The sequence below is a fragment of the Zonotrichia albicollis genome, chromosome 1 (assembly GCF_047830755.1).
Source record: "Zonotrichia albicollis isolate bZonAlb1 chromosome 1, bZonAlb1.hap1, whole genome shotgun sequence".
NCBI lineage: Eukaryota > Metazoa > Chordata > Aves > Passeriformes > Passerellidae > Zonotrichia > Zonotrichia albicollis.
Genome location: NC_133819.1, coordinates 88,800,976 through 88,827,783, shown reverse-complemented (window position 1 = coordinate 88,827,783; position 26,808 = coordinate 88,800,976). Strand labels below are relative to the sequence as shown.

Below are 26,808 nucleotides of genomic sequence, written 5' to 3'. Positions count from 1 at the left end.
TAAGTTGAACCTTGAGGTAGCAGCTGGAGCTGGTATTTCAAAGGTTGCTGTGACCTGGTGCCTCATTTCAGAGCCAGCCCTACAGCAGGAACCTGTAACACCTTTATGGATCCTCCATCACCTGGAAAAATGAAGCCTTGATCCCACCTGTGAGCCCCCTATGACAGTAAGCACTGATAGCTAATGACCAGAGGTCTCAGTTAAAGACGGCTGTGGTACCCTGTGGCACCTACTGAGCAGAAATCCGTGGGAGGGGAAAGGGAGGCAAGATGGGCAGGTCCCTGAAAAACCATGCTTGGATGAGAATGTGAATAATATCTGGAGAAGAGATTTTCTATAAAGCCTCCCACTCTTTTTCCCACTGATAACTACTGTAAATGTTGTCTTCACTTTCTGCTTTCTTTTGCCACACGCTGAAAGCAGAGCAGTGTGCAGTGCAGCTAGAGCCAGTGTACATGGCTGCATCCAGAAACTCCTTCCTTTCACTCACCTGCAGCACAGTTCAGGCATCTGGCAAGGTCGGGTTAGGTGAGCAGCTCCCCGGAAGGATACACAGCTGTACAACTAGGGACTGCAGTGCTTGCATGTGTTGGGAAAAGCCAGGGAAAAGCAATGACTCTGGTCATGGATAAGGAATGATACAGTCCCCTGTGGGCAATCACCCCACTACTGCCCGCTCATGGGGGTTGGAGGAACTAATCCGTAAAAAGGGACTGATGTAAGCAAATGGGAACCACAGTTCCAGGGCACACAAAGCCCAAGTTTGGTCCCCTGCACGGCCATCCTGTTCCCTCCTCCTGCTAAGTGGAGAAGAGAAAGCACTTAACGAAGGAATCAAAATGCTCATGCTCCTATTCATGCAAGCATCAAAGGTTTCACTGCAGGTTTCTTTTACTGGCAGGGCATGCATTTTGCTATTTCTGCTAGCCAAGCACACTTGATGAGCTGGAGCTGGCAGATGTGTGCTGCCGCCTGTTGTGGCTGTGCGCACACAGAGGAAGTTTTTCTGTCTGCAAATGTTCGGTGGAAGTGGGTGGGTTTCTAGGGGAAGGGCAGCCAGGACTGAAGAGGGGTAAAAGAAGGGGCTGAGGGTTTGTATCTGTTCGGGCTCTCTGCCAGCCCCTTCTTGGGTCAGGTACCTGTCAAACCCTGCCAGTATGGGAACAGATAGAAGGAAGACAACACAAGGAAATGAAACTCCTGATGATAAAGGACAACCACTGAAGAAAAAGGAAAATGATGTGAGCATCAATTGTTTAAACAAGGATCAAGGAAGAACAAAAAAATATTTATTTATGCAGTTGTGCCTACATGCTTGTTAAGCTAGTGCTTGCTGACACAGTTTGCATTGTCTGTGTGAGCATCCCTCAGTCCCATGGCCAGCTGCTTTGTTAAACATTTTACATGCAATACCTGTAATAGCATTCCTGCGTGGAATGGGGCAGAATGATTCTACTAAAATTACAGTGCTGTGGAAGAGCTGGAAGAGCTCCATTTTCCCCTCAAAGATGAAATGTTCCCTTATGAGAAACGTAAAATGCTGCTGGGTCTCTTCTTCAATCAGAAAAGTAAAGTAAAATAGTCTTTTCCTCAGCAATTGTGACTTTACTTAGCTGTAGTTCTGAAGGTCAAATTAATAAGCACGGGGATGCAACTGGAAAGATGCGTGCAAGTCTTTAAAAGTGAGTGGTTAAATATGCTTTTGACAGTTGTCCCCAAAGCAGAGCTCAAATAGAAAAGAGAAGATAAAAATAAACATTGCTCAACCCTTTCATTCATTGCAGGCTGTCAAACGGGACAGGTGCTGTGGAAAAACCCATGTGTGACTGTGTCATTAGAGGTTGAGTCATCCTGCGAGGGCAGGCAGAGGGGTGGAGGGGCTGGGGTGACTGCAGCAACCTCAACTTAACATGGACTGATCTTCAGAGAGCAGCTGGTCAGAAGCAGGACTTTCTTGTGTTTTGAGAACTTCCTTCAAACTGAGAACCAAAAGTAAAACTTTCCCATGGAGAAACACTAAGCAAAGTATCCAAATTCCCTTTTCTCATGCTGTTAAACTCTTTTTGGCACACAAAATATGAGTACAATAAGCAATGGTATGATGTCATGAGTACAAAATTGTACTTTTGAACAAAGTTGTAGAAACAAAGAACTCCGATTCCCAAAAAAGACTGGAAAATTAAAGCCTTGTTCTTGACTTTTACATTGGGTAAAAGTATACTAATGCTTCACTACGAATGAGAGTTCTGATGAGTTTGAGGTTTTTTCTTTGTGTTGTTTTAGCAAATGTGAATGTTTCTAAATATACTCCAACTAAATGCTGAGACATTTCATGAGAAGCAGCATGGTTTACCATGGATGGAAAAAGCTCTCCTGTTTTGCAGTCCCTAGTGCCACACACCATTAACTCTATCCTTGAGGGATGCCCAGAGCTGGGACTAGAGCAGCATCCAGTCCTGCCTGACAGTTAGCATTTTGCCTGGAGCCTGCACAATGAAACCATCTCACCTCCTCAGCCTATTGCACACTCTATCCACCTGCAATTTCTTCCTTCAGCATGTGGCCAGGGCACAAAAGGCCTAAGGGAGTGGAAAAACTAATTTCTCATGGTCCAAAAGGATGCTCAGAGGGCAGATTTAAACTGTCTATATCACACAGTAAATAATGTTTAACTGCTCTTTCTATGTCTGGGTTCAGGTTTACGCTCACCAACTCTTACAGAGAAAAATGTTGTTGCCCCAGTGTGGCTTGAGCTTGGTAAAACTGTTGGGTGTCGACTCAGCAACACTGACTGCCTGTGAGGAGTGGCAAGAAAGCCTCTGTTTGGTGCTCTTTTGCTCTTCACTGCTACATTTTTGGGTGGCTGACATATGTGACTATTTCACAATGGCAGGGAGAGGGCTCTGTGTTCATGTGGGAGAACCGGCTGCCAGAACAGGGGAGCTTGTGTTTCTCTGCAAGTACCAGATTGATGTCTGGATTTTTTTCCCCATTTTCTTTTTTTTCCAATTGATGAGCAATGTTTTCAGTAAATGCTTGGAGACTGTTTTCCTGTCTCAAATTGGCATAGCAACAGCATCAGAACAAAACTCATAAGCCTCAGCTTAATGGCATACTGAAATGGCTTCAAAATTCATAACATGCTCTCATTTTTTGAAGTGTAAGGGAAGGGGCTACTGCACAGCATGGGCTCTTGGAAACCTTTCCTCCAGGCACATATTGAATGCCAAATGAAGATAAGCCAGTTAAATACTTATTTTTAATTAGTTTTACCCTTGTAAACATCTGTATGTAAACCACTGAATTAACCCTAGGATATATTACATACCTGCACAGTAGAAACAAGAAAATGAGTTCAGTATTCTTTACGGCTTGGGTCACATGAAAATATTAACTAGAAAGTCCCAACCATTTATCAGTGCTCCAATTTTTTCAGTTAATAGAAAAAAGAGGTGTAAGACTGGCTAGAGATCCCCAAATTCACCTCAAATATGATGGTTTTATTCCCACACTAAATGGTATAAGTGTTTCTTAATCTTGTCTTTTGCAAAATGTTTTGCTCTGTTCAATAACGTTGTTTCATCAGCATTCCCGTATTCTAGAATGTCCGAATAAATAAGCCATGCTGAACTCTCAGTCCATTGATTTTGTGAGGAGTAAACCTGACTTTGCTTATTTAAATATTAGTAGCAACTTACATAAATGACAATATTAAAAATGTCCTTCTTTAACAGAGCTTACAAGCAATATCAAAACAATATATCCATACTCTCCAAGGCTGTTTGTTCTTAAACACACACTACAACACAGATGTATAGGATCTTTTCTACATCAGAGAAACTTGGTTTTTGTTTAGTTGGTCCCTGCATCCATGGTTCAAAGAGTACTATACACCTTGTGGATGCTACCAAAGCCTGCAGCGAGGTTTTTGAGAGGTATAACGCTGCTCCATTAGTGTGGACTTCTTTGGTACCCAAAGCCTTCATTATAACTAATTTTCCCCAGTTTTTATGTGAACAAAAGAACAGATTTTTTTCTTAAAGTCAGTGAAGACGCTTGTGCACCAGACTGACTCCGCCATCTACGGACATGCCTGGTAGATAGTGATATGCAAGGAGGGAAGCTTGAGACAAAAGCTGGAATTTGCGCTGGAATTTCCCTTCCACGCTGTGTAACTCATCCTACCGCTCCAGAAACCTTTTCCTTGCTACTGCTTAAGAACGGAGAAGCCTCACTTGCCGTCCCACTAGTTTTCCAGTCATTGGCGTGCGCGCCTTGCTCACAATGATCAGCAGGGATGATCCCGGCTGCCTCGGGCTCCCCGGGCTGGCTCTGAGGGGCTCCCCGTCAGCGTCCCCCCGTCCCCCTGCTGCAGGCAGAGAGGGAAAAGCCCGGTTTCCCGTCTCGCCTCGTTGATGGGGGTGTGTTTTTCGTTTTCCGGGCCCCCGGCGTCCCTCGGTGCCCTGGTGCCGCTCGGCGGCGGGCGGCTGCCACTGCCAGCCCCGGCTCCGGGGCCGATGCTCCGGCACAGGGACAGGGGTGCCCATCTCTGCCACCGCACCGTCCCCAGCCCAAACCGGCTGTGTCCTGCCGACACTCTCCTCTGCCCCCTCCATTTCTTCTCTCTCGTCTCCGCCTCCTTCCCCTTTTCCTCAAAACCACGCCGAAGCTGCGCTTGCGGCTGGAACGCAACGCGTTATTGCATTTGCAGGGGGAGAGAGAGAGAAGGCACCTGTCCTGCAGCACAAGCCCAAAATCAGTGTAGAAAGAGCTGGGTGTGTTTGGGCAGGGGGCCAGCAGCACCAGGAGCAGCAGCGGGTGACCGGGATGCTCCATCCCCAAGCCAGACTTGGAGCATGTTCTCAGAATCTGGGGACTGATTTTCACCCGCACTCCAACGACTCCAAGAGCCAGAGAAAACAGCCCTAATCCCAGAATTTATTCATGGGTTGCTTGAAACAAAGCATACCCTCCAGGAGCCTGTGCCCAGGAGGGGCCAAGACCTATGTCCCTCAGATCCCCTGGCTGAAGATGCCGGGACATATAGAAAGCACCTTCACTGCAGAGCAGGGAGCCAAAAGGAGTTCCTCTGCTGCTTTCTCTCACTCACTTATATTCCCCTAGAAGGGTATTATTATTATTATTATTATTATTATTATTATTATTATTATTATTATTATTATTATTATTATATTTTAATATTATTATTTTGACTCAGTGGTATCTGTATTTGGCCTGGGGAAAGGCTTTTTAAAAAGGTTATTTTCCAACAGTCAAACTTACAGCACTTTTATTTTAATTCTTCAGATGAAGTCTCAGGAGAGAACAGTTTCTCTTCATCCCCTCCCCATTTCTGAATTCTTGAATAATTAGAATAAAATGACATTGTCACATGTGGAATTAATTGATATAATGCTAAACTCTTTCATGCCTAAACTCTTTAAAACTTTCCTACCTAAATGAACTCTTTGCTAATACAAGCTGAATTTCTCTGCTCTCCAGGCCAACTTTTGCACAGTAAGTAAGTGGTATTTATGCACAGGGAGGCCTTAGTGTGATGCCCTTCATTGCGAGTTCTAATAAAAGGCTGCTCTGTTTTGGCTCCTTATTAGAATAACACTATAAATAACCTCTTTGTAATGAGGACTCGTTAAAAAAAAAAGTGAAACCTTTTGCTCTAGAGCCTCCTGGTGCAGGCTGTGCCACCATCTGGTAGATCTGGCTTTCAGGATAGATACACCTCCCAGAACTGCATTCCAGCTGGGGTAGCAAAGAGTGCCAGAAGGTTAAAAAAATGCAGTATTGGGAGAAAAGTTATAAACTACCTGATGGAAACCAACACACACATATAAACCCCCAAACAAACAAACTAACAAAACTTCAGTTTTAATATACCTTGGAAAGGGTCCATCGTGCTTACTGAAGCAAAATTCATGCTGATTTAGTTCTGGACTTAGTCTTTAGATTGGTGTATGTTATGCTTGTGGAAAAAAGCTTGGAGACATTGTTTTTTCCTACATTAGATTAATTCTACAGAAAGAGTGCTGTTGTGGGCAGTAATGGCACAATCACTCTTGAAGGAAGACCAGATACATAACTCAATGACAGCAGAAAATGAAAAATTCAACAGTTCTGAGCAACAGATGATCTACGGATCTAATGCAGTTTTTATTTGGATGATAGCATATTTAGAGTTCATATTTTCTTGCCTTTCTCCAGAAGATCTGAAGCAATACCATGCCTTCAAAAAGCTCACTCATCTCTTTAGTGAGCTGCTTTCAGAAATAGCACACATCTGTTTCCTTTGTTATGCTTTGGTTTTTCTAAGGCAGTCACTTAGTTTTCACTTTTCTCATAGGAAATGTTCTTCGTCTATTGGCATTTGACATATTTCCCATCATCATTCTGTTTTGTATGCTGTGAAAAAGCTCTGCTTGCAAGAAATTCCACCAATTTTTTCTCCCATGTCTTAGTCTGAGTAACTAACACCACAAGCATGCTTCTGTAAAGTCCCAGATGGTTAACTAGAGCACAGGATAAATGACTACTAATGAAAACTTATGATTCAACAATTTCTCAATTTATTGTTGTTTAATAAAGGAGAGCCCAAGGTAAATGACTTGTAGAGTAGATATATTCCCCACATTGAACAAGAGTATTGTAAGAGTTGAGAAAACTGCGTATGAATTACAAACTCTGGTTCAGGTTACTACAGATTTACTATAAGAAAACTGCTGTCTCAGGAGCTGTTTTCTCAGTCAGCACTGATGGATACATACTAATTTTTCAGTACATGTTGATTGGATGGAAATGACCAGGAGAACTATGATTTTTTTTTTCTGAATGTCTTTTATATAAACTAAGACTTATTGAAACTTTAATTTCTAGTCCAAAGGCTCCAAAAAGCATGAGCCTCCAGGGGAAAGGTATACTGTGAATGACAAAAACAGCCAAGAAAGAAGGCACAGTGAGCCTCAAGGATAAGAGGGGGATAAGTCTGGTCCCCAGTTCTGGGAAGACACCCACAGGCTGAGTGCTAGCACCACAGAATTGCCCGAGCTAGAGCAATTAACCATCCAAAGAATGTCACTGCTATGTTCCCCTGAGGCAGGAGGCAATGGTGCAAGAAGTGGTGGAAATGCTCACATCTCCAATTCAGCAAAAGCAAAAGGACTCCTGCTGCCAGAGGACTTCCAACCTGTGGTGCTCAAATTGCTTGTTGGTGTCTCCTCTCAGAGGGGCATTACAAGCACGTGCAAGCTGAGAAATGTGGCATTCAGAGAGTTCAGGCATTTGAGGGTTACGGCTGCTCACGCAATTGCAGTTTGGGCTCTTTCTGCTAATGCTTTTTTTTTGACGACAACATCAATTACTTAATCAGAGAAGGATTTTTCCTGCAGTACTGCTGGCAGTGCTGTTAGTTGCAGTGAAGACCTTTCTGTCTGGTGAAAACTGAAGGTATTCATTAGAGCTCCACCTGTCTCAGCGTGATGTGGCTTCCCTGAGCAACCCATTTTTGAGATAGGGACGACCTTCAGACAACCACAAGAGCTTCTACTAAGCAACAAAAAATTCAGGAATATTTTAGTTTTCATTTTTAAGAATTTACTAGGAGGAAGGTCAGTCTCTTAGCCATATCTTCACTTTAGAAAATCAGTGCAGCTCCACTGTAATCACAGAGAGATATCTCAGCTGCCAGATTTAAAATGATAGGTGTCATGTAGGCACAAACAATACATGACAAATATCCTAAGTGTTTACGATAACTGTGAAGCATTGCCCATATCACAGTGTGCTAAAGCCTGTTCCCAGGGAAGAGAAACCAGCATGCAGCTGACAGCTGCTCCCTTGCTGAGCAAATGCTTCTTCACAGGCACCACAACCCTCGGCTAGCTATTTCAAAAAGGGAGATGGGGGGCCTTCATCAAAGTTAATTATTGCCAGAAAGAGGAAGCTGCAGCCTTACTTTCCTGTTAGCCTGATTTATAAGGGCTTTTCTATTGCCATTTGTTTCCTTGTTTTCCACTAGCCTGCTAAAGTTTGCCAGGCTCAGTGGGGCAGGGAGAAGGGACTCAATATTTAGCAGTTGATCTTGCTGTTGCTTTCCTATAGCTTTTTCCATATGCTACTGTGGAACATGTTGAATTTGCATGCAACTGGTATTATTTTTGCAACTTATTTTCTTCCTCTGTGTGGCTATTCCTCTATTTGCAGCGAGAAGTAGCACGCTACTCCACCAGACTAAACCATGGACATGTGAATTAACATCCTCCACTTGACGCAGCTGAGCACACTCCAGTGTGACGACAAGTCACCGCTCAGCTCACAGGAATGAACTTATCCCTAATGCAGCCTAGGTCTTGGGCAGCCTCAGTGCCCCACCAAAAAGTAACTCAGTGCAGTCACCGACACTACGAATAGAAAATATTTAAATGGAGGGTTATTTTAATTTCCAAATATTACAGACTGCTGTGTGCTGCTCTTTCTCTCTCTCTCCCTCTCTCCGATTTTCCCAAATTTCCCAAATTTTATTCCAGACTCTCAGAGGAGGAAGTGTGACCATGCATAATAACGCAAAAATAAAATTATGGCTATAAGCAAAAGACAGCAATCCAAACCCAAGTAAGGCAAGGGATGAAAGGCCATGGTTCTTCCATCAACTCGTGGATACCTAGTTGCAAGTCCAGCTTCAGATACCAGAGCCCAAGACTATTTTGGGGCAACATGGGAATTCCTTCAGTCCTGCCAGGTTTGGAGTATGTTGGTATTTCTGCAGTTACATTGCATAAAATACTAAGCAAGAACATGCAATCAGATAGCGAACGCTTGCTGCCATGGAGTTTTACCTGAAAAGAATCTTAAGTTGCGCTGTGTCTCCAGTCCCATCCCAGAAGTCATTAGAAATAATAATAGTAATAATAAAATAAATAAATAAATAAATAAATAAATAAAAGAAAAAGTGAAAACAGCTAAGTTTGCCCGGCAGTTACTGAGCAGGATTTATCACGTCCTCCTGAAGCACATGCCAAGAGGCTTTAGTGAATCGAGGCCACGGGGGCAGCCAGGGATGGCTGGGTACTGCCCCTCGACGGCTGTGCGAGACGTGTCCGCGGCCGGCGGGGTTTCTGCTGGGTGGGGCGCGCTGTGGGATGCGGGAAATCAGTGATCCAGGGAAGGCCACAACCGCGCAACCTGTCAGCGGCGGTCTCCGCGGGAGGGCTCCGTGCTGCCCGGGCTGTGCGTGTGACCGCCCGCGCATCCCGCTCCCGCCGCATCCCGCTCCCGGTGCATCCCTCTCCCGGCACATCCCTCACACGCCGCTCCCCCGCACATCCCCGGCACACGCCGCCCGACACCTTTTCCCCTCAGCACCCTCCCGGGCCGTCTCTTCGCCCACGGCCGCGGTCCCTCCGGCACCGCCCGTGTTCGGGGCTGGATCCCCCCGGCCGCCGCCCCCTCACCCCCGCGGAGCCGCGCTCGGGCGCCGCCGCCTCCCCGCCCCGCCGCCGCCGCCGCCATGGCGGAGCGGAGCCGCGGCGCTCGGCGGCGGCTGCTGCCGCTGCTGCTGCTGCTCCTGGCCGGCTCCGCCGCCAGCCCGGCGGAGGAGGGCGGCGGGCGGCGGGAGGCGGGCGGCGGGGAGCACGGCGAGGAGGCGGCGCGGCACCACGACTCCTCGTACGGCACCTTCGCCAGCGAGTTCTACGACCTGCGCTACCTCTCCGAGGAGGGTGCGGCGGCGGCCGGGCCGGGCGGCGGGGCCGGGCGGGGCGCGGCGGGCGAGGGGCCCGGACCGGGAGGGAGCGCCGGGCCGGGCCGGGCCGGGCGGGCGGGCGCGGGGGCGGCGGGCGGGAGGCGGTGGCAGCGCTGTTCAGCACGAAGGCCAGCGCCCGCCGCCATCTTCCGCCGGCCCGGCCGCCTCAGCCGGCGCTGCCGCTCGGGGCCGGGGCCGCAGGGGGTTCCGGGTGCCCTGCCCCGCTCTCCGTAGAGCCGCCGCCTCGTCCGCGGGCATCCCCGGGCACGGCATCCCCGACACGGCATCCCTGGGCTCGGGCGTGCCCCCGGGCGGGAGCTCGGGCCGGGGGACGTCGCTTCCCCGCAGAGCGGGGCCAGCCGGCGGCACCTCGCCTTCCCCTCTTGCAAATCTTTCCGGGCTGGTGGCGTAAAAAGGAGTCCTGGGGTGTGAGGGCTTCGAAAGGACGTGCGGTGCCCTAAAGTGTCAAGAAGCAGCGTGGTCGTGCGTTTTTGGTGTGGGTTTTTTTTGCATTTACAAATGGTGGAATGTTAAAACACCGCTTTTGCAGCTAGGCTGCATGGAAAACCATTTGTTCAATGGATTTGAAAATAAGTGAGGAGTGACAAAATTGCATGTCCTGTGACCCGTGTTTCAGTAATGCACCACTACACGCTGCTGTGAAATTCTGCAAACTTATTAGTGCAGGGTAATTTACCTGCCCTTGATAGAGTTATTGTAACTGTAATTTGCAGCTTACAGCAGCATACTTTCTCCATTACCATTGTCAGAAATCTAGGGAAGTAAATCAGGGCTCCCGAATGCCCTAAGTTGTGTAGGTCAAAATTTGTGTGCTGGTGCTGTAGCTAACTGCAGTGTTCATTTCCCACTCAATGAAGCACTTTTCCTACTCAATGAAGCGTTTTCAGAGGACTTTCTAGTTCCACAACTAGCACTTTGGTTTTTATCTGGCTAAATAAAAAAACATCTTATTAACATATCTGTGCTTATGCAACAGACACCAGCTCCCACAAGCCAAGGCTGAATAGGTCTGTTAATAAACTTTTTCACTTTTTCTTTGGTACTATAATCCAGCAGAAGGGATCACTTGGAATCATAACTCTCACTGTCTGGCTCTTCTGGCTCTGCCATCACAAGTGATTGAAGGCCATAACTTCAGGCAATTCCCTGCCCTGATACTCTCTTACCTTTTACTACAATGTGTATTTTATTTTACTTCATAAAGGAGGATGTATTACAGGGTCTTTTCAGTATCAATTCCTACAGCTCTGCATCTGGTGCCCTGCCCGCATTTATACCTAATGCTGTCATTTATGGCTAAGGGCTCAGTTCCCTTATGGATTTCCTGAGGGAACTATGAGCGCACAAGGAGAGAGTGTACTGCAAAAGTCCATGATCCTGTTGCCTTATATTTAACTTTTGCTCTCCAGCATTCTTCTCTCTCCTTGATGAATGTAGGAAACCTTAGAAAAGTTTTCTTTTCAGTTATTTATGTTACTTTGTTACTTTGACCCAGGACCATCTGAGCAGTGGGTTTTGTACGTGACAAAGTAGTCACTCATCTGAACAGTATAGTTATCAGCAAAGTAAATGGTACTGGAAGACCTGCTCTTTAGTATTGTTGATTTTTAGTCCTTGTGTTTTATTTAGTAATGGTTTATTCTGATTATACAGGTTACCCTTTCCCTACTGCTCCTCCTGTGGACCCATTCGCAAAAATCAGAGTGGATGACTGTGGAAAAACCAAGGGATGCTTCAGGTCAGTCTGAGATAAGAGTCTAGATACCTTTATGTTTACAGATGATGACTTATGATATTGGAGACTCTGGTTGGTGTTTCATAGTAATTTTAATAAATGTTTGCTGCTTAAGACCATACAGCTATGGTCATATATTATTGGAGGTAATTCGTTTATTTAAGAATACATGTCATAGTTACGGACCTACAGTTCTTTCTTGTATTTTCATGAAGCACTTCAAAAAACAGAGCAAAGAAGGTCAACAGTAATATTTTGTGTTATTGTTGGCTGTACTGTTTGAATACTATATATTAAAAGAGTAATACTTGCAAAAAAATAATGCTACTTTATGTCCAGCAGAATATATGCTTTACTGCCATTATACCAAAATACATTCTTTTATGTTTTTTTGCAAAACCTTAATTAAGTTCCATAGCAGGAAATTTCAAGGAAAAAGTTATGTATATTTCCAATTCCATTTAGGTATGGTAAGCCTGGATGCAATGCAGAGACTTGTGACTACTTTCTAAGTTACCGCAGAATTGGAGCTGATGTTGAATTTGAGTTGAGTGCTGACACAGATGGCTGGGTGGCAGTGGGATTTTCCTCAGACAAGAAAATGGTAAGATATGTACAGCTTTTCATGTTGGCAATAAACACACACTTTCACATGCTGGGATATAAATGGTTTGTGTACATTTATATATTTGATCGGTGAGAAACAGAGCACGTAAGGTAAAACTGGCTTGCTGAAACAAAGCACCATTCAGTAGCCCCCCTGGGAGCACTGCCTCACAGAAAACTGCTTCATCCTTCCTAACATCTCCTTTCCCTTCTTCTCTGAGAACTGCAACAGTATTTCAGTTCAGCTCTGAATGTTTGAATGTCACTAGCTTTTTGCCTTTTCTTTAGAAAAGCCCTCAGGGATAAGCCAATTCACATGGAAATGTCCTGTTGCGCTTTATGCCAGTGTAATTTGGGCAAAAGACACATCATAAACTGAATAGCAAATAATTTTATTCTTGAGAAAATCAGCTAACTTTCAGCAATATAAATTTTTATTTCACTTTTGTTTAACTTGGGAAATTTTTTGGTTTCTTTCATACTTATGTGTTGTTCTGGAGAAGCCACAAATGTGTGAGAAAATGACTCCTGCTAATTTAAGCATTTATACTCAAGAAGGCAGTCTTATTAAAATTTCTTCTCTCTCCTCTGGATTGTTATTGGGTTCTGTTTTATGCTTATTCCTGTATTTACTTTTTAATTTAAAAGCTTCAATTTTCAGTGAATTTCAATGAGCAAAACGGAAGCATGTAATGTGTGGACTTTAAAAAATGTGGGCAATAGATGACTTATGCAAAGATGTTTTGTCTGTGATCCTTGCTAAAATGTTTAGGATTAAAATGCTGTTTATAATATCAGTGTTCATGTACAGAAACTCTCCTGAGTATATAGAACAATACTGGACCTATGTCCTAAATCACAAGGCAAAGAAAGGACTGTTTCTTGCAGTGTTGAAAGTAGCAGTCTGAAAAAATACAGGAATTAGATGTCCTGGGATAGGACCCACAAAAAATGAATTGGAAGACTTGCACTGACTTAACAGAAGTTTTATGAAGTCTCATCCTCCCAGATTGCACTCTTCAATTCACTCTTGTTTACACTTTTTTGGACCTGAAGCTGCAACAATGTTCTTGGCTGGAAAAGGATTGTTTTGTCTAACTAAGCTGTGAAGAGAATTTGCTAACACTTTATATGAAATTCAAAGTTATATACTAATGCAGTACAGAATCTGAAAAATATGTAAGCTAAAACTTAAGGCATCATTTGACCCAAAATGGGAAATAGAAAGAAAATGTGAGGACAAGTGCTTCTCAGTCATTACTACATATATTTTAATATGACACTGTAAATAAATACAAGACAATAGAAGGTTTTTGTGTCATAAAGAACAGTTCATGTCACAAGAAACAGTTTGTGGTTTTGGTGTAAAGAACAGCTTTACAGCCAAATTTTGAGAGGAGTTTAGAAGCTTGCCAATGCAGGTACTCGACAGGGTTTTCAAAGCAGCTCAGCACCTCTAAGTATTTGTCCCCAAACTATCAGATTGTGCTTCCAGTTTGTACCTCTGAGGTACCTGTAGTGGACCCCAGGGTCCCACTGCCCTCCTCTCATCAGCCACTTGCAAAGCAGGCACAGCAAGCAGCAGGTTAAGTCTGAGCTTCTGGTAAAGAGAATAAAGGAATTGTAAAGTAAAAGGTTTTGCTTCCAAATTTGCTCCACATGTCATATAATGCCCATAAGCCAGCTGGGCTTAACCAGCTAGCCTCTCTCTTCCTGTCTGGCTCCCCTGCTGACTTCATCTTTTTCATAACTTCATAACAAAACATAAGGATGTTTTGGTGTCCTGGGATGCACAGGCTTTGATGATAAAATGGCTCTGGGTCAAAACAGCTTAGCTCTGAGAAATGGGCTGTGCTTTGGAGGCCCTGATCAAAATTGTGTGGCCTGGATAGTTTCAGAAATTAAGGGAAAAAAACCCTATTTCATGTCCTCAATAGATTTTTTTAAAGTTCTATGACCTATTTCTTTGTCTCAAGTAACATTATGCTTTTCCACTTTCAGGCTTTTGTGTCTCGGCAGGATTTTGAAATGTCATTCTGTTAACTGAGATTCAAAATGCCTTTTTCTTTCCTTTTTAGTTTTCTTCCTTCAGTGTAAAAATACCTTTATTTTTGCCTCTTTGTGCTGAAGAATGAGGGATTTGTGCTTAGATGTATAAAAGTTAAACTTGGGAAATGAGTTATAGAGAGCAGTGAGGGTCTCAAGACAGAGGCTGGAAAGGTCTGCAGCAGCACCAAGGTGCAGAAACTGTTCAAGCATGTGTTTTACTTAGTTGTCCCCTCTTTCCACCCACTTCTTGCACATCTTTTACAAATGCACAGTGCAATATTCCCATAGTGCTGAAATACACTTTTCCTCTCTTTTCCCTGTAATAAAGAACTAAGGGATGATCACAGTAGCAAGCATCATGTCTTTCATCAGTATGACATTCTCATAAGGATATGGAGGAGTAGGGCCTGTATTTAATACAGCACTGATAGCTGTGCCACTCATCCAGCTTGGATAGTGCTCTGATGGCTCTTGGTGCTAAGGCTTCTATGAGATAATGCTCCTGAAGTTCCTGCTCATCCCTGTGCTCTACCACTCTGTCAGCCACCTTGAGTAACTGCTCCAGCAATTGCTTTAGTATTTCCATGAATTTCCTTTACAAATAAGTGGCTCCTTCTTCTTTCTGTCTCTTGGTTCTTTGGTGGCTGCTTATGCTGAGTGAAGAAGCACATATTGATTGAATTTTTTTCTTTGTATCCTGTGGTATATTGTATTCTGTTATGACAACATTTCTTATAAGAAATAAGAGTTATGAGAAATGATGTTTCCTAAGTGAACATAAGAAGAGATTAGAAAAGACTTACTGTAATCAATGCTATTATTTTCTCATATGTAGTAGATTTGTTTCCTCTGTCTCACTAAAGTTTATTGGTTTTATGTCCATGATTTGATGCAGTGGATTTTGTACACATCAGAGATTCAAGACTGCAACATTTTATGAAGCAGTATGCCAGAATTTCACAAATAACAGCCTTCCACGGATCAATTAATTGTGATGTCAGAGTGATATCATATCCTACAAATATATGTTAAGCAAAATAACTCTTAGAAAGATCCAAAAGAGCATTCACAGGGAGTAACAGTATGTAGTTATTGCCACCCGCTTAACATGCTTTTCAGTCTTACTGAAGACACCTGATAAGGGATACAAATATTTATGTATATATAACTTAGAAAGAAGGAAAGAGCACGCCAGGTCTTAATTAGCTTTGAATAATTAAAATTATATACATAAACGAGGAAGTGTTTTATGACCCTTTTGTTATCCATCTTCAAATTTTTTTTAACCTTGTAGGGAGGAGATGATGTCATGGCTTGTGTTCATGATGATAATGGAAGAGTCCGAATACAGCACTTCTACAATGTTGGTCAGTGGGCTAAAGAAATCCAGAGAAATCCTGCTAGGGATGAGGAGGGGGTTTTTGAAAACAACCGTGTAACGTGTCGATTCAAGCGTCCTGTCTACGTTCCCCGAGAAGAAACCATCGTGGATTTGCACCTGAGTTGGTATTACCTGTTTGCTTGGGGCCCAGCAATCCAGGGTAAGTTGATCTCACCAACTCAGTTGAAGTGCCAAAATTGATAAATTTCCTTCAATTACGTGACTCTTACTGGACACACCCTCTCCCCACCCTTTTTTTTTTAAGAACTAAAATTCTGGCAGCATAAGGCTTAAAAAAGAAAGACAGGATATGTCTTGTTTTCCTGGATATATATCTACTATCCCCACTTCTTAAAGCTGAATTTAGAAGAACTTCATAACTAGAAGTTCTTAATTCATTTGAAGGATGTTTGTTGTTTACTTGAATTTCATTTGTACTCCCTGACAGTGTAATATTGCATGCTTCCATAAGTTTGAAAATTACCTCCCTGCCTGTTTCTTCAGTAGAGTTACAGAAAAAATTGCATCTGATGTTATTTCTTTCTGCCCTTACCTGCTAAAGGTTCTATAACTCGTCATGATATCGACTCTCCACCCGTGTCGGAGCGTGTTGTCAGCATTTACAAGTACGAAGATATTTTCATGCCTTCGGCTGCCTATCAGACCTTCTCCTCTCCATTCTGCTTGCTCCTCATTGTTGCACTGACCTTCTATTTATTGATGGGAACCCCATGACCAATGGCAAATAGCAAGAATTTGGCAGTGGAAGTTTCTCAGGATGGACGGCTATATGGATGGACAATGCATTTTTCTTTTGGAATTTATATCACATCACCATCCTCATCTAGCTGCTTTTGAACATAGTTAGCTTCTCAGAAGAGTGAAATAACCATCTCCCTTGAGTGGCAGAGTGGTGACAAATCATTTAAGAAAATCAGTGAACTAGGAGAATATTTTCAGTGTTGTGATTACTTGCTTAAGAACAATGAGACTTTTGTAAAATCAATGTGTGTATGTGTGTGTTTGTGTGTTTGGGAGGGGTATGTGTGTTCAGGTGAATTTAGTGATGGACATCTTATCAAATAACAAAATTGCCTTCCAAATTGCTACAAAAAAAGCAAATTTGGGAAAACACTGCAATGCTGTTTGGTACTTCTAGAGCAGAGAGCACAACTCCAAGTGCAGTTTCCAATCTTAAGACCTGGAAACCAATACAGCAGTATAAAAACTGCACTTCAGTAGTGGATAGTTCTCCCAATCTATTTTTTCTTTTTTTTTTTTTTTTAATATTTATCAAAGTGTACTTGCTGTAGTACTTCCAAAACTAAACTTGCATATTCAAGCATTAGCATGATTTTTTTTTTCAACAGAAATAGGTGATGAATGCCTTTATTGTGTTTCAATAGCCTTTTGGAAAGAAATGTCTACTTCTTTTAAGAGTGAGATATAAAGTAATTTAAACAAGGGGACAGGAGAATACAGCAATATAAATTCTCCATATACTGGAAAACCAGATGTAAAACATGCAGACTATAAAAGTTCCCAACAAGCCATAGGATGTCGTCCTCATAGATTAAATCATTTTTTCTCTTTTTATGAAAAAAAAAGCAATTTTGCTGACATGTAAATATGTTTTAAGTAATTGTGCAGTAGTATGGAGTAATCTCTTTTTCTGTGTTGTATGCCACTAAATCCTGTTCATGTTAAGGGTGACTTTGGGCAGCTGGTGTAATCTTACAAAGAAATATAAATGAGATTACTTGTAAGAAAAGACAGGGATTATTAAGAACAGCAGTATCTTTTGTTCATCAGACCACTGCTAAAATACAGGTATTGTGGAAAAAGATGAGCTAAAAAGGAAATTAGAAAATTCATTAGCTGTTTTTATCACCAATAAATAGTACAAGAGGAATGCTAAAATTTACAGAGATGAAAAGTGTCAAAATGCATTTATGAGCCACAGACTATAATAAAAACTTGGAGTGAAGAATTTCTGTTCTTTACATAACAGGAAGTGGATGACACGTTTACATATAGCAGTCAAATGTGCTTAGGTAAGGTTACTCATTCACTTTCCAACTTACACTCAAATTCTACTTACGTAGAATTGAAGTCTAACTAGTACCAAAGTTTTATCTAATGTGATACACTTGAGGACTCTCTAACATAGAATCTGGTCAAGTATATGTAATGCAACTCTTTTCTATTCTCATTGCTGCATGGAGTATAAAATGATTAATTAGCTTGGTTGGGTTTGCATCATTATTCACAGATTGATGTCTGTAGACCTAAGTTTTTTTAGGCTTAAGGTGTATGAATTAGATTGAAGATGAACTTATCTTCATAACAAACACTTTATCCCTATTTCAAAAGATTGATTCATATTTTATATTTTCATTGGTGTCTTTAAGGATTTGTTCACTTAAAATTACTGCACTAGAATTCAGGAAAGGGAAGAGAAATTCAGAAGTGAACTTCTAAAGTGCATACAGTAGCTTTATTTAGTATAAATTACTTCTCTCAGGTTGGTTAACTTACTCATCATCTGATCAAGTAGAGACCACCTAATAAGGTCTGCTTTGGCCCACAACAGCTGTGTCATTTAGCCTTAAGATTGGCTGGAGCAGATAAGCAAAAGCCTGGATAATGAGCTTTACATTCAGCAAACAGGTGAAGTGAAGAAATCATTAGGGTAAATTCTTTCTCTCAGGCAGCTGAGATATTGCAGCTCTTTCTCAGAGCCTGAGGGTTGCTTTAGTTTATGGCTTGGTTTTTACTGTTTCAGCTGTTTACTTGATTACCCACTAAAGGGCTAATTTAATAATTTAAAGGTACTGAACTTGGATAGAAACCCAGTTTGGCTTCTCTTTTCTTCTTTAATAGAGCTCTGGATTTAGGATATCCTAGTTGGACCTGAGCACACAGGTATGTTATAGATGACAATAATAATACAAAGGTAAAATTGTGTGACAGCTGTCAATCTGTTTTCTACACATATGCAGCCAGATGTGGTTAAAGTTCAGGATTTGAAGAAAGAGCAAAGTATTTTACATTATTTTTAATTCCTTTTTCAAATTACTTGTCAGTGTGCTGTGTTTTTGTCATTATACTTTTCTCTTGTTGAAGTACTAGCAGAAATGTGCGCTTCTAAAACATCTTTCATCTAAGCTTCACAGTACTTAATTAGCCTAATAAAGTGTTTCTAATCAAAAGGGAGGAAATAAAAGGCCACAGGAAGCAGCAAAACAATTTATTATCTGGCATTTAAATGGATGGTTGAGTTTAGCACTGAGTTTATCTAAGAGTTCCTCCTCACAGTGGGAAAATCAGGACTGTGGAATTCAAGTTGCCAAACAATGGAGGTATGAGTGTCTAGAAGTTGGTAGTTGGGATAAACATCTGAGGAGAGGAAGGTTATAAGGGAAATGTGGTATGTAAGCTTGTATGATATTTGGTAAGTCTTAGCATTTGAGTGGGCGTAGTAACTTGTCATGGAGACTACTTTGGTTTTCACATGTTGTCTTCTTGTTTTTCTTTTTAATATTGAAAAGCAGGATTTATCCCTGTTATGCAAAGTTACTATAAAGTAACAGACTTCAAAGTAATTTTTTAAGTGATTATGGTATTTAAAAATGTTTTGTTTTATTATTTTGTCTAATTGACTGGTACTACACAAACTAGAAGCAAAGGTGTGCTTTGGAAAAGTAGACAGGTATTTCCCACTCCAAATAATTTTTTGTTTCTTTAGTGTGATTACTACCAAACAACTATTAAAGAACACATTCCTAAGTGCTTTAATTTTAAGAATTTCTTGCTGCAGAGTGACTTCATACAGAGGTATTGAGTTTAGAGAGGGCATATTTAGACTATGGTGTTGTTTGGAAATTCAACTGTGGCTACTAATTAGAAAGATTTTTTTTTTTTTTTTTTTTGCATAATCTTTTTTTCATTGCTGGTATCAAATAACTGGGGTTTTTTTTAGGTAGAGGTGAAATGCTAATTGATTTCCTCCTCAAAAAAAAAAAAAAAAAGACACCTAACTGATTTGGTAATGTGATTGGATAATGGATGATGGTGTCTTCTGTTATTACAAGCGAAGTATTCTGTTTTTGAAAGAGAACATATTGATGGGAAAAGTTTGAACTCCCTCTGTGGCCTTGTCTTGGTGGGTTTTGCACTACTTGGATAGTAAGAAAATAAACAGTTGAGGCCTCCGTAATCTGAAGAAACCCCCAGTTTGGGTTAAATGTTGTTAAAGCTGGTTTTGGGACTGACTTTCCCAATCTTCAGCGCAGGCATTAGAGAATTAGAGTACAGCAGCATGGCACCCAGGCAGTGGTCTTGACGCTCACTTGAGGCACCATATCTTGAAAAAAGAGCCCTGCAGCTGCCTCTATGTACTAAATAGCTAAGAAGTTATTTCTTAGTAACTGCTATAAGTTCAAGGGAAGACAGAGGTGTTCTTTTCTTTTTTTTTCTTACTTTCTCGTCCCTCCAACGCATGAGAGATTTACAAAAAAGAAAATTATTCCTGTTTTAGAGGGTAGACCCTCTGTCTGGCCTTTCAAGTCTTTTCTTGGTCCGTTGGAAGTTTGCATCCTCCAGTACTCCAGAGGCAGAATTAAAGTTTATATGCAAATTATGTAACTTTAATAGCATTTAAATGGCATTTTGTTACTCTATGGTTTCATTAGTTTGGCACACTGTTGTGTAGCAGGTGTACTTCCCCCCACCCTCGTCTTGTTTTAACATCTCCAAATAATTTCCCCAAAGTAAAGTATTTGGTAATAGACATAGCAAGAACAAAATATGTATTTCAGAGGATTACATAACGTGTAATACCAGTTATTTTCAGAAGTAGCTATTATGTTAGTGTTTTATACAAAAGATGACTTTGCCTAGAGCCTTAGATTTATAATAGAATCAGAAATACTTTTAAATATTGCAGTGCTTCAGTGCCTCATGGAGCTGAGGATGTGCGTGGCTTACAAGAATTGGTATGATCCTTTTCAACCCCATGTAATGAAACTGGTAAAGCATTTTGCTTGAATGCTGCACAGTGAGGCATTGGTGACTCCAGACAGTTTGGAACAGAAGAATGGAGAGACTGGTAGTAAGGACAAATAACAAGGAAGGGCTATTGGTTTTGGCATGCTTTCTGTTTTTGTATAAATTTACGTGTGGCAGTGCCTGTCTGACAGTCTTTTTCCAAGTATTATTTGATGTAGGGTTAGGAAGGAATAGAGTCTGACTTGAAAGAGATTTTGGCTGCCAGACAGGTCCCAGCTGTTTAAGGGCTGATGATCAGGTCAGACCATGCCATAAGATGTCCTCTGCTGTCAAGCTCCATGTTAAGAGCTGGAGGCTTGATCTGGCCTCCAGAGGTAAAAAGCCCAACAAAACCCCATAGACAGCAGCAGCAGCAGGGAGTGAGTACCTGCTCAGTTTGTAGAATGGCCAGTGAGCAGGTACTCCCTGATGGCTGCAGTCTGAGTATCAAAAGATGTGGGCTCTACATCTTAACAGCTTTGTACATTAGCTCCCCTAATTAAAATTTTATTAATAGTATTTCTGTAGCAGTCTCTTTGGGCAGCTCTCCCTCAACCTGCCCAGGATAGAGATGGATCTAACAGGAAGATTTTAAAGAAGATGTCAAGTCCTTGTGTACAAAAATTAATAAAAAAAGAAAATAATTTTTAAAACATATTCCAACTTTTTACTTTTTTTTCTTATCTAGTTATTTATACGCAGTTTGTATGTCGAGGTATCTGATTTTTGCAAATACGTAGTAAGACCTAGGTAAGCCTTCCTTTTCTAAACATTTTTTATAAATATGAATTAATCCCTTCAGTAACTTTTTTTTTCTGCTCTCACAGTAGGTTTGATAGAGTTATATATGCTTCAACATGGTTACTTCACTTACCTAATTTGGGCTTAGATAGTGAGGCAAAAGCAGTGCAATTTTGAAATGTCAGAGAGGATGTGTGCAGCTTATGGAGTTGATAGGTGTGAAAATGCAGACATAAAAGATATTACTTGCTTTGAAAATCTGTGTTACAACTTGGCAACAGCAATGAAACTGCTGTAAAGAAGGGGACAGATTTTTTTTCCCTTGGATTACTGAGTATTTTGATTAGAACTCATAGACTGTCTCAGGTTGGCAGGAATCCATATGGATTTTAGAGCCCAACAAACACTGTACTCCTCACAGGACTGCCTGAAACTAACCCATATGACTCAGAGCATCATCTAGATGCTCCCTGAACTTCCCTGTAGAGCCTGTTGCAGTGACTGGGCACCCTCTTAGACAGGAATCTTTTCTTAAGGTCCCATTTTAATTCCCCTGACACGGTTCCATAGCCATTCACAACTGTTGCTTTTGCCCTCTTTCTGTGTTTCTTAGCTAAGTAGGAGTGTTCTTCCAAACCAGTGTGGGGTTGGAATAAGTGCAAGACTTCATATTCTGTATCTTAGAACAGCTGCTGCTCCACATAGGCTCGATCTGATCTGCAATTAAAGGCTGATTAGGAATGTCCTTACAAGATGAACTTTCATGTGGCATTCTTAAGACATTTTCTGTAAAGGTGTTTTACTCTTTAGAGCATTACAAAATTACCAGTACTTCTCTTAGCTGTTTCTAAAGGATTCTTAAATTCATATTTGCATTTTTGAAGAAGTAATTGGATTTTTCAGAAGTGCTGAGCAGCTGCAAATCTGTTATGGCTCCAATGCTTACTCAGGGAAGTGAACATTTTATGGTAACTCGTGATTTAGCTTCATATCTCTCTCCTAGTTTTGACGTCATTCAGTTTAATTTTCTATGGTGGTATTGGTAGAAGACCAAATAAATGAAAAAAATCACTTAGACTTTGTGCCAAGGAATAAAAATATTCCTGCTGATTTTTCACAACAGTGATCTGTAAGATTTAGATAATGGAAAGTATTCTTTGTGTAATTGATATTTAGGCAGTGTGATTTAGCTGAAGGTATTTGTGTGTGCATGTAAAGTCTGAGAATTATACAAGATTATACAAGATAAGCTAAAAAAAGAGGCTAAATTCTCCTCTGGAGATAAGAGGAAACACAGAACCTTATGTGTTCCCTGACTCCTAGCTGATTTTGGGGGAGACAGAATGATAGAGGAAGAAAGTATATAAACTTGAGATATTACGTGTGTGGTGTTTATGTTTGCAGTTTTTATACACACATCTTCTTTCTTCAGTGCAAAAATTAACCTCAGTCTTAGATGTATTACAGTGTTATTTTCACCTTTTTTTGCATACAACCTGAAACAAGAATAAGTTCAATAAGTCAAAAGAATGTTGTCATATAGATTATTAGGGTAATAAGAAGGGAAGCACAGATGCCACAGTTAAACCTAGGAGGAAAAAAAATCTTGGTATTTAACTCCAGAATATTGTGTCTGCTTCTGAAATACTTGACTTATCACATAGAAAGCAATGGGCTCTTTTTTAGTTTTTTACCTTTGGTGATATGAAACAATTGATAAATATTGAAATATAAAAAAATATCACAGTAGAATTTTTAAAGCTGGAATTATCATTCAAGTCTTGACAAAGAGATTCAAAGATTAAATTTCAGACCTATTAACTCATTAGAAAAATGAAATAGTGGGACCCTGACTTTTGTGTGTGATGTTCCCAGCCTTTATTTAAGCAGATATATTTTATTAGCATGTTGAGTTCTGTTTAGGTTATAACTGATGCCTGATATATCTTGGTATTTCTGACTTATATATCCAGAGGTCTAGTTTGCTTTAACCTCTTTGCAAATAAGCTGGCTGTCATAACTGTGTTAACTCTTGCCACTTGTTTCTTATTACATGAAGTGTAATGGTTGAACCTGAAATGCCGTCTCTACCTTTTGAATTCATTCAGTTCTTTGTCAAGACTAATACACAGATAAAACATACAAATGAGAAACTTGTAACTATAGTGTTAAGTGGTGTTCTGCATTCTCTATGCCAGGCTTCATTCTGTATGCCAACACCCAGCAGCCATGTGAAGTCAATGAGCATTTGGTTGGATAGGAGTGCAGAATGGAGGTTTTGTAATCCAGAAGAATTTGCCAAACTTCTTTGTGCTCTAGTCTTTTCAGCAAAAATAACACTGAGTGAATAGATAATGAAATTACGGTGACCTATGGGACTACTTTACAATCCGTGCATGCCCTAAAGTATTGCTTTGTAACATCTGTTTTATACTAAATGTTGGTGTTCAAGTGAGCCTTGTTAGCTATTTGACAGTGACAGACAATGATATTTATAAAACTGTTGCAATAAATGCCTTTCTAGTCTAAGAAAATGTGTGTATGGCATTTATAAAGGGGAAAAAAAGTCTCCATGAGGTTAAAGAACCCTCTACACTGCCTATGTTAATAATTCCTCCCCATGCCATGGTCTTGAATTTGTTAGCCTAATTCCATTTAAGTCAGTGAGACTGGTCATTAGCAAATTAACAGATGTGAGAAGACTGCCTTTTTTTTTTTTCCACTATGTGAATCACAATGAAACTGTAAGTGAATGTGATCATTTCTATTTCAACAAAGTATTAACCACATTGTCAATTGCTATAAGTATGTAGAATTTAGAGGTTCCTGTGCTGACCTCTGTGCTGTGTTTTTGTAACTATTTGATACAAATATGATCAAGTTGCAATATTACAAATTGGTATTCTTTATCTACTGTCATCAGTGCCCTGTTCCTCGGCCAGAATGGCTTCTGAAGCAGCCAGAACAGGCTTTTGCAGAAAAGAAGTAAATGAAAGTATATTAGGAACTGATAACAAAGAGGAGGAAGTGCCATGATACTTAGCAAGCAAAAGTAGCTGTATTAGTCTCTCAAACAGGGATGCTTCAATTTCTGAGACTGTTAAGGTTATAGCAGGTATTTCAGCTCCTTACTCCTCCTTACTGTTGGACTGGGAAGAAGAGTTGGCTTGGAGCAACAAGAAATGTATTGTTTTCACACTGTGTGGTCTGTTTGATGTGTTTGTAGTATTATTGCAAGCCTGTAGCTGCAGGCTGCAAGAAAGGATGGATCTTGTGTGTGTCAGCTACTTGTGCACTGTCCAAGTCATCATGATCAGTAGAGGCATTACATGTACCAAATCTATTTAAATTATATTCTGTTTGTCTTGCATTATGTGACAGCTGATGGATTGGTGAGGAATTTGTCACAAAACCCGATGGATCCCAAACATTCCTGTGTTACTCAGATCTCTGTATATCCAGCTCATGTTCTGTGTTTGTCCATCCACAGTCCCACTGCTGCTGTTTTGCATGCTTTTTCCAGTGATTGAACGCTTTTGTGTCGGTGCTATTGACCACTCTGCCTTACAGCCATGCATTTCGTTCCCCTTGTTAATGGAACAAGATTCAGTCTTCTGTGTGAATCATTCAAGAGTCGCTCTGCTGATAATTTTGTACACTTTAACTGAGATGTTGAACAAAGTTTGAACAAAGTTGTTTCTGCAATAAAGTCAGGCTATAATCACTGGGTGCAATCAGACATGGTGTTCCCAAGGATTTGTTTTCATTTTCACCAATATTTTGTAAATGACATTTAATTTGGAGCCTTCTCATCTTAGCAGTTGACCTGCATAAAATAATAATTTTTTCATTAGCCCAAAATGCAAAGATACAGGCAGATGACCTGAAGATGCAAATGTTGTATCTTAAATCATTGACTTTAACTTTTTTTTTCTTTACTTCTGGTACTAGTGAAACTATAATAGTTTACATTAGGTATTTTTCATTGATCTGAAGATGGTATTACTTTATCATTAAATTGAGGACAATTGATGAAGCAAGATTAGCCTCAACTGAATGTTTGCAAATGCTCAGTAACACAGATTAAAACAAATAGTGTCTCATGCAGGGATAGTTATTTTCTAAATACACAGGCCAGTGCTGACACCTTGTGGCTTTGTTCCTGACTTATTTCATAGCTCCATGTGGTTATTTTGGTTGTAAATAATGATTAGCTTGCAGTTGCTGGCATTGTCTATCTCCTCTGCTTTGTGGCTGCCTCAGCACACAGTATTTTGGTATCGTGTAAAACAGCTTGGAACTTTGGTCTGTGTTGACTGCACATCGAGTGAATAAAGAGCTAGGGATGTCTCTGACCTCTTGAACAGGACTCCAAAGGTGTCAGTTCAGAGCACAGAATCGTGGGTGCTAGTATGGAAGCAGACAGAAGTTACAAGTTTCTCTTTTACTAATTAATACCTGATTTTAGGTAGCAGGTATTAGGAGAGCACCAAAGACTATCAATACTTATCACATGTACTTTCAGGTGCATATGCATTTTCTCCACGGATGTGAAAGCATTCCTTTGTTGCCCTCTTTTCCCTTGAAGATTTCCTAATTGGAAAAATATAATCAAAGAGGTGGTTGTAGAATTTCTGGCAGTATAGGAGCCTGAGGTGTGCTATTTATCTTTGACGGTAAAAATGCCTAAATCAAATGTATCTGTGCAAGTTATGGACATCTAATCTAAAATCTCTTACCATTTCAAATCTTAGGCAAAACCAGCTGTGAAGTTGCTATTTGAAATCTGTTGTGGAGTTAAGCTTTAGATGCTGGGGTGTGTCTTGTGACAATCACACATCCTCCCCTCAGCTGTCAAAGATTCAGAGATTGTTTTCTGACACTTGTGGGTCATGTCCCTGTTCTTAAGTAATCCTGCTGTAGTGATACATTAATTAGAAATCTTTATTTTATTGCATTGTTGGGTTTTTTCCCCTTTCTAATATTTTTCGTTGTTTAAAATGGAGAGTGGAAAGCATAATTGGAAAGGAAAGGTCTTAAACAGTAGGGACCAGATCCTTGGCTTATGTAAACCAATATTTATAGCTTCAGTCAAGTCAAGGAGGTGGCATTAATTTCTGTTCCTGCAGAACATGGCTGACTGAGTCTGTTAAGAAAAATCAAAGGAATAAAGATGTGCCAATGAAGGTTTGATTTGCTGGCATCTCTGTTTGGCTAACAGAAGGATTAGAATTCTCTGCTCTCCCCCGGTGTAAATCTTAATTGACACTTGCTAATTGAACTTTGATGCAATAAAATAAGGTATTGTAATGAGCAATTAGAGTTTGGCTTCTGAACTAAAGAGAAAAGTTCAGGTAATGATGCATTCTTGTTACCTACTTCAGCACCCTGCCAGGAGGCAGATCTATCTGATCAAAGAGCTGTGAGTGACAGTATCAGTTTAAGGTTCAATGAAAGCTTCTTGTATGGACAACT

At 40.9% G+C, this 26,808-nt stretch overlaps 1 protein-coding gene across 1 annotated transcript; it reads left to right on the top strand.

Moving 5' to 3' along the window:
* Positions 1-9,271: 9,271 nt before the first annotated feature.
* FRRS1L (ferric chelate reductase 1 like) lies at positions 9,272-23,867 on the top strand. The gene is made up of 5 exons (XM_005482961.4): positions 9,272-9,728; positions 11,426-11,510; positions 11,973-12,111; positions 15,457-15,703; positions 16,106-23,867. Exons 1-5 carry the CDS (start codon positions 9,518-9,520, stop codon positions 16,276-16,278), a joined length of 855 nt encoding a protein of 284 aa, XP_005483018.1. The 5' UTR covers positions 9,272-9,517; the 3' UTR covers positions 16,279-23,867.
* Positions 23,868-26,808: the final 2,941 nt, after the last annotated feature.